The sequence below is a fragment of the Bemisia tabaci genome, chromosome 6 (assembly GCF_918797505.1).
Source record: "Bemisia tabaci chromosome 6, PGI_BMITA_v3".
NCBI classification, from domain to species: Eukaryota; Metazoa; Arthropoda; class Insecta; order Hemiptera; family Aleyrodidae; genus Bemisia; species Bemisia tabaci.
This window is the reverse complement of record NC_092798.1, coordinates 30,474,875-30,483,802: the sequence shown is the minus strand read 5'-3', so window position 1 is coordinate 30,483,802 and position 8,928 is coordinate 30,474,875. Positions and strand designations below refer to the sequence as shown.

The window sequence follows — 8,928 nt, the reverse complement described above, 5'->3', positions numbered from 1 at the left end:
TTGCTGTGTTGAATCGGTATAATGAAATCGACTAATTGTCACAAAATCAGAGATACTTGACTTCAAGCATTTTCTTAATTTGATTATTAGCAAGTCTCTTTGATTCTGCGTCAGAAGTTGATTGAATCGTCACTTTTGCCTGTGTTTTAATTGATAAGATACTTCAAATCAAAGTCTTTCTCATTGACCTCTGCAGAAGGTACGTAGCCTTACAATTTCCTTAGTTTGATAAAATTAAGAGTAAAAGTTAACCAGTGCAGGATATATTTGGTGATAACCTCTCAATTCAAGGGCGATGGAAAGTTTCCATCATGACCCACCGCACGAAGGAGACTGGACAATACAGTCATCATGGTATGACATGAAATATAACTTACTCCTTTCCTCTTGCTCATCCAAGTCCTTACCTAACAAGTTCGCTCACTATGAGGGTGCGACAATCAGCTGTTTCATTTTATCGCTGAGAGTAAATACAAGAATTAATTCTCTGCCCCACCCGAAAGTGCGTTTTAACTCATTAGATGAGAACCTTGGATGACTGGAAGTGGCATATTTATTAGTGAACGCTATCAATTGATAGCATGAGCATCCACAGACAATTTTCTTTGATGAAGAGTAAACTCCATTTCTCAAATGATTGCCAGAGTTTGAGGAGACACCTCTCATAAAACAGAAAATACTACCTGCTACTGTCTTCATGAAACGGTAAGCTGCTGCCTGGATCTGCTGGCTGAGATGATGGAACGCTACATAACTAACATTACCTGAATTGAGCTGTAGAATTTAGTTTGCATTCTATTTTGCTTGATAGAATCATAAGATAAGATAATTGTCGCATGACGTACGATATAAAACCCAGCCTTAGGTATATATATAGAATAGATCATGTTGCAACTATAAACTCTGGTTTACCGCCTACAGTGCACAAGAGACTGAACAATTCAGAATAATCATAGACCATGAGTGGCTCTAAGTTGTTGTTCATCTGAGTCCTTAGCTGATAAGTTCACGCATATTGAGGGTGTGACAGAAAATCGACTGTTTTGATTTCATCATTGGTAGGAATTGAAACCGAGAATTAAAACAGTATCTCTGTCTTACCCTGATAGTTGTGCATTTAAACTCAAACACTACGGATTCTGCAAGACCAGAATTGTTGTTGGCAGATACAGGTCGGGCAAAAATGGCTCCCATGTTGTTGATTATCTATGCCTTTGCCTACCAACTTCACCAACTTTGAATATTTATCCATCTAAGTGAAGACTCCTCTTGAAATTAAAAACAAGTGAAGATTCCTCTTGAAATTAAAAAAAATTAAAAATTTATCATCATATTAGAAATAAAAAGTCAGGAAATCAAAAAGACACAGAAAAATCTCCACTTTCAGAAAAATGTTTTTATTCAATTAATAGAATATTCAATTAACAGAAATCATCGGCGACCGCCCTGAAACAAAAGAACATAAAAAAAAAAGTTACTTAAATTATTACCAGTCCTTTTCTAGATAAGAGAAAGCGAAATTTGTAATTAGAAGATTACTATCCAATGAATACCTAATGTTTATGATTTCCAAATCGATTTTATATGAGGCGTTTATAAATAAATATTCATAATATAATCAACACCCCAGGTAAAAAATTTTCTCCTGTAACTTTTGCTTTGCATTTTGTGTTGCGTGGGATTGATCAAGATTCCACCACAAAAGACCGAAGAAAAATCAAATAATTATGCAGTTAGCCAGGTTCTAGGCGGCAGCATCCACCGAAGCCCAAAAACAAGGTAGAACAAGTAATTATCAATGTTGTATGTATATATCTCACTTTGGAATGTGAAAAAGTAAGTATGACTCGTTTTCTGCACTTCCGTACAACTGCCTTTTATTTAACACCTAACTTACCGGTAGATCCCTTCTTAATCAAGCTAGGATTAATATATGAAAGGCACATATTATGGGAGGAAAGCTGCTCCCTAAAAATAAAAGAAATTCAATGAATTTTATACTTGAAAAAAATGAGATTGTATCACCAGATCCACAACCTACGAAGCGTGCAAACTAAGAAAATTCTCTAAAAAAAGTGATAATCGCAGAATCAATCACAATATATAAAAAATATAATTACTAGTTGGCGAATAATTACTAGTTGGCGAAGAAGCCACTCTCATATTATACAGCTCATTACCATTGGAACTGCAGGGCAAGGGGAAAAAAGTGAAACCTGGAGGAAACTATTGATAAAGAGACAAATCATCAAACGATCAAACAACCAACCAGGCAAGCTTAAAAAATTTGATAATAAAAAGCGATTCACCAACTTGAAAGGAAAAATAAAATAATTAGAAATTGGTGAAGAAGCAACTCTGATATTATACACCTTATATATCAAACCGATGAAGCCACTGTTATTACATTATATGAAGCCACTCTTATATTATATGAAGCCACTATATATATTATATACAGTTCATTACCACTGGAACTGCAGGGCAAGGGGAAAAAAGTGAAACCTGGAGGAAACTATTGATAAAGAGACAAATCATCAAACGATCAAACAACCAACCAGGCAAGCTTAAAAAATTTGTTAATAAAAAGCGATCCACCAACTTGAAAGGAAAAATAAAATAATTAGAAATTGGTGAAGAAACAACTTTGATATTATACAGCTCACCCCAGTTGGAATTCCATTGTATGGAACATACCGATGGAGCCATTCTTATTCTTATATTATGCAGTTCATAATAACCGCTGGAACTCCAGGGCAAGAAAAAAAAAGAGTGAAACCTAGAGGAAACTATTGATGAAAAAGAGTCAAATCAAACTGTCTAACAACCAACCAGGCAAAAGTTGAAAATTTGAGAACAAAAAGCAATTCAAGGACTGGGAAGGAAAAAAAGGAAAATATTTACAGCGTTATAATTGCAAGCCTTTAATCCCTTCCATTCATGATAAGGGTGATGCAAAGCCTGAAATCTTTGCATCACTTTTTCTTACTTACGATGATATTGACTGGAAGAGTGTAGAATAAAATGAAAGACCCCTTCTCCCGCCGGAATTTCTTTAGAAAGCTGGAATAAATTAAATTTTCTTTATAATTTTGCAACTGTTGACGCCCAGGTAATTGAAAAAATTCATTGCTGAGCTATTGATTGACACCAAAAATTGTAGGACCAAAAAGAGAGCCAAAAAGGCCAGAGTCCAGAGTCTATTTTCGTGCTGTTCAAAACTAAAAGTTGTGACCGTCGTGGCTGATTATTCACTTCCTTTCTAAAATCATGATACCGAAATGCATGAGGGAAAAAATTTACATAATAGATTCACACTATTATATACTTTCTCGAATTCTCACATTGGACACCATAATGATGAAAGGCGAGGGAAAAAATTCCCCCCACTTTTCCCTCCTCTCATTAATATTGGCTCATCCAGCTCAGAGCCTTCATCAAGTTTCTTCACTCCTCATTATTTTATTATGTCAATCAAGATAAATATTCAAGACAAAAAAATCACAAACTTACCTTCCTTCTCCTCTTCACTTTGCTGCCTCCTTCTTGCTCCTTCCTCTCTCTTTCTTGAGCCTTCCTCTCATCTTCTTCTTCTTTTGATTTTCTTGCTCTTTCTTCTTCCACCTTTCTCTCTTCTTCTTCTTTCAACTTCTTCACTCTCTCTTCCTGGGCTTTTTTCTCTTCTTCAGCTCTCCTCTCTTCTTCTTTTGACTTCCTCGCTCTTTCCTCCTTCTCCCGGGCCTTTCGTTCCTCTTCTTCTTTCAATTTTCTTTCTTGGCGCTCTCTCTGATCTCTGCGATCTCTCTCTCTCCTTTCCGCTTTCTCTCTTTCTTGTCTCTCTCTATCTTTCTTCTCTGCTTTCTTCCTCTCCTACAAAAAAGAAAAATGTAAAGTTAAAAATTTATTTCATGACCCCTTTTTTTCTCTCTAATTACAGTAAAAAGTATTAATTCATTGACTTATTGAGTGATGGCCAATTGTAAAATTAAAAATTTACTTGATGACGCCTTTTTCTCTCTCTCCTCACAGAAAAGACTAATTCGTTGACTCAGTAAATGATGGCCAATCACAGTCAGATCAAAATTCTTCTTAGTTAAAATTTTAAAATTTTTACAGCATTCATTTCTGCCTTCGCAAAGCTTCCATCCGATTACAAAAATCCAAATGAATAAGAGCAGCCAGAAAATTACATTAAGTCTTTTCTTCTAAAATCTGCCTGTTTAATATAATTAATCCGTTACCTGGTTCTGAAATATTTAAACGTCTTCTACAAAACCTCTCCAGGGAACCATTTAAAAAAGTATCAAATTATCCGAAATCAGGAACTCTTTATGTGACATCAATCTAAAAACCGTGCACTCAAAACTCTTACCTCTTCCCTAAACTTCCGCATCTCTTCTCGTACTGCTTCCTTAACATCATCTTTCTGAAAAAAAAAAAAATAAACAAAAGAAAAAGATAGAAATTAAAAAAATTAAAATAGTAACTTAAATTATGTTCCAGAAAGACAGGTAAGATAAAAATGGGAGTCTGTCATGCTTTCATTCTTCCTACTTTTATATTTCCTTGATGCACCTTCTGAGGATCTCCTAGAATGCTTAATCTTTCTTGTCTTTACTGACTACTAATCAAATTTAATATGCTACTCATGAAATCTTCAACACTTACTCTTGCCATAGAAAGCTGCCTTGCCACACATGTTAACAATTAAAAATCAACACGGACATAGGTTGTTATACACACACTCTGTTTCAGAGACACTTATTTTTCTTAATTATCACCCTTGTTAGTCTCAGTATTTTTAACTGTTGCCCAGGTGTTATAGGTGGAAGGAATTTGGATTATAAAATAAGTCAATTTGACAGTGAGAAAGGTAGGCTGGAATTGAATGGGATTAGCCCTTGATGGCTAGTTGAAGTATAAAAAAAAAGAAAAAAAAAAAAAAATTTAAAATAGCCAAATGTAGAGGTGGCACCTATTCTATATGATTGTTCCTCTTTCTCTTTCTGATTGCACTCTACCCTCTCACCCTTGCATTTAAAATTCTGATATGTCCTTCCTGATTTTCTTGTATATTTGTTTACATACGTCAGTATTTGGAATGGTCCATCAAATTTAATTATTTACAGTTTGAAGAGAAATCAAACGGCTGAGTGTGTAAAATAGACAATTATGATACATCCCACTCAAAGTACCTTCTGCAATTCAGCACTTCCACGCAGGTTCGCAGGCAGGGGCGCGGGCAGGGGCGCGGGCATGTTCGGAGGCAGGGGCGCGTGCAGGGGCCCAGGCCTCGCCCACCCAACATGGGGCCACCCTGGAATCCCTGGATAGTATGACGGCTGCAGTGCGGGCGGGTAGGACGGTGGGGGCGGCGGTGGAGGCTGCACCTGCGCAACATATTGCAGGATTTGTGCTTCCGATACTCCATTCACTGGAACAAAAAAACAAAATGAGTCCTATGTATAAAAAACATAAGGAACTATTTGAATAATGAATAATTGAAATAAAAAAAAAATTACTGATCACCTCATTGTTTCAATCGTTATTATCGGATACATCATAACTGCCCCTAAGTACTTTTTTTCATATTCAATAGAAAGCCTTTCTTAGTCAATAAAAATATTTCACTACATTTTGCGCTTAGGAACTACAATTTTTACCATTTCCATTAAAACACTTTTGAGCATAACAATACTAATCGTGCATAAGCACCTACGTCATTTTTAAACTGAGCTGGAAATTTGAGTTCCTAAAATTGCAAGATGAAGTCCAATTCAAAGTATATTCTATTCTAAAGATACTTAAATGTACTCACACAAAATGATTCGTTCAGGAAAGCTATGGAGAAAATGATTTTTTCATCAAGAGGAAAAGGCACAGCATTCTCCGCCTCTTCCTCCCCCCACGATTTGCCGTTCTTCCTGCTGTTTTTAACGATTTTCTTCTCATAAGGGCGTCCATGCACATGGAGAGGTATGTCTCCCGATGAGGACGATTTCAATTCGATTGCGAACCTGTAACAAGAGAAGAAAAAAAGTATTCATCAATAATTTAAACTTAAGTACTTAGCTTTAACATTGAAGCGACATTTAAGTAGGTCGGCTTCCGGAGAAGATGCTTCCTGGGCGTTTTCGATTTGGTGCCCGGGTGGGCCAGGGAACGTATTTTAAGCACCGTTCATACTGCTGGCTCATGCTCCGGTAGGCTCTCACCAGAGCCTCGTGGTCCTCGTAAACGTATATGAGGAGGCCGATGATAAAAGAAGTAGTAGAATTAGAACTAGATCAAAGGCACATATGCTTTACTGCAATAACAAATTCTTAAACTAGTAGCTGCCAATGTTTCAATTCTTTGGGCATAACCTAGCATCACTAATATGTAGGTGACACTTATTTCTAAGCATCACTAGCACTGTATAGAGTATAGGTAGCACTAACAAGTTGGGAGGGTGAAAACATACGTTGACGTCTTATTAAAAATATCGCGCATCCTAATAAAAATATGACTGAGAAGAGCCAAAGGAAAATCTGTGCACAATCTTGCAGCTATGACGCAACCTTTGAAAGAAATATTGACCAAAAGGATATTTTATAAAGTTTTAACTGCTTGGAGACTACTGTATAATTTAACATTTCCCTAAGCAGATGTATAATAAAGTAGAATAAATAAAATAAGTAGAAAGCTAAGAAAGAAAAAAAAACAAAAAAAATTAAAAAATCCAAAAAAAAAAAAAAACAAAAACAAGATTTTTAAATTCTGGTGCAGGTTGAAAGGCACAATTCTTTCAGACTAAGTAAAGATGACCAAATAGATTAGATTATCATTGTAATCAATATTTCTGATGATCGCAATTCACTTTTTTTTGAGCTGATTGTGGATGTAAATGCAGACTGATGAAAAGGGTCTAGCTTTGAGGAGTGGTTCTTGTTCATACATTTTCTTGCTTTTTTGTCTTGAAGGGGCAATCCTTATCTTATTACCAAAATATTTAGAAATAATACTTCTTTGTTCATTAGTCCAACGAGGTCTCTTGGGTTTTCGTTCAGCTGCACCTGATTCAGAATCAGACTCCTTATCTGGCTCGGAACCTGATTCAATAATTTGGCCAGAGCGTCTTTTCATTGGTTTTACCACAGATTCATCCTCCAAGTCACTGTGTTGAGAATCAGCAGTATCTAAGGTATCCATTTTGTAGCTTTCCTCTGCTGCAGTTACAGCAGGAGAGGTTTCTTGCAGATCTGAAGTCAACCTCTCAGAAGTGACATCTAAGCGATGTTCATCTACATTTTGATCATTTGTTTCTTCTTCTGGAGTTGAGGAAAAAGAATGTTCTTTAGGATCTGAAATCAAGCTTCTAGGAGAGACATCGGAGACACTTTCATCCTCATTTTGTGTATTATTTCCTTGTGATTATCTAAATTTCATCAAGCGTGCTCCTATTTGAGACCTAAAAATCACGGATATTGGCAGCTTATAGTTTTTCAGATGGACTTTCAGTGTATGCCCCATAAAATCGGCTAAGTTGTTTGTGTACGCCGCATCATGGTGATGAAGTTGTGTATCCGTGGCAATATGATGCCGTAAACCGGTGCAAGTCATGTCAGCTGGTTTCTTTAATGGAACTTTTTTGACAAATTCAGATAACACATTGGAACCATCAAAAGCAACCCAGTCATTTCCCTCTGTTTTCTTCGAAAATATAAGATCCTTTTCACCTGAGGGAACTTGTAATGCACTCCTTGAATGAATAAGACACTGAATACCTGCTTCCATATGTTGTGTCAGGAGTATGGGCACCTGTTTGTCGTTTTTGCCCGGCACAAAAAAGACAAGAAGATTTTGACCAGCCTTTTTCTCTTCCATGCTTAAAATTTCATCAGTGGAAGATTGGCCATCATCATTTGTTCTTAAGGAATACTGTTGAAGATTTGATAGACATACCTCCCCTGGCCGCCGACGACAAAAAACTAAGATATCGGCAATGACTACCTTGCAAAGTTTTTCAAATGTCTTTTGGTCAGGTTGATTCAAAATGAATCTTTGCCTCTAAATTGGCAATAATGTTATCAACATCATATTCAGATGCTAAATTAGCTAATCCCCTACCTTGCTTTCTTTGATGGCTTTGATAAGAGAATTTAGGTCCTAAAGCTACAACTTTCAATACATATTCTGGAATAACTTTATCAGATGCATTTAAAACCCAATGTTTCCAAGTTAAGTCAAACTGCTTGGTCTTTGATAATATTCCTGCCTGATCTTTTAACCTTTCTAATTTTTTCTTTGAAGGAACCCTAGGAACCTATCATAAACACTTCTTGGCACAATGACCGACAACGGCCGCCAATGACTGCGGGTAGCCGCAGCGTTAGACTATTGAAGAAGACAATATGTTCGTGATCTTGAGCAACAGGCACAAACAATTGAGTCTTCGATACCTGGGTCACATGTGTAATATTGTAATAGTAGTCTTTTTATATTCTGTTAAATAAGAATTTTAGATAGATTCAGTTTGCTAACCTCAGACAAACAGGCTCTAGGGGTCCAGGCTCCACTGCTACATTACACGTTAAGTTCTTCAAGTAGGTGGAACTCTTAGGTGCACGATTTGATTCTGATACACTAGTTGAATTCCTAAGCGCAGAGACTACGTCCAACAAACTTTTTTTCAAACTTGTCAAAGGGGTATTATGCAAAAAATTGATGCTGCTGAATCCTCTGAGTGAGAGTCTCCTTCAGGATTTATGAGACTTTGGTTGTCTTGTTGATTATTCGGACCTTCTGCCATTTCACAGTTGTAGTGAACAGAAACTTGGGTTTGTGTTATTTGAAGGGTTTTGTAAGGTAATCTATGTCGTCGGTCGTAAGCCTTAGGAATTTCTCTTTGTATTTCAGGGTGAAGAACTTGGAGTCAGCCACTCCATT

At 36.5% G+C, this 8,928-nt stretch overlaps 1 protein-coding gene across 1 annotated transcript; it reads right to left on the bottom strand.

Annotated features, from left to right (window-relative positions):
* Positions 1 to 1,376: 1,376 nt before the first annotated feature.
* Positions 1,377 to 8,928, bottom strand: LOC109037419 (uncharacterized). The gene is made up of 5 exons (XM_072302003.1): positions 5,196 to 8,928; positions 4,373 to 4,426; positions 3,514 to 3,870; positions 2,994 to 3,063; positions 1,377 to 1,446 (listed from the first exon to the last, which is right to left on the bottom strand). The coding sequence occupies exons 1-5, from the start codon at positions 5,256 to 5,258 to the stop codon at positions 1,418 to 1,420; spliced, it is 573 nt and encodes a 190-aa protein (XP_072158104.1). The 5' UTR covers positions 5,259 to 8,928; the 3' UTR covers positions 1,377 to 1,417.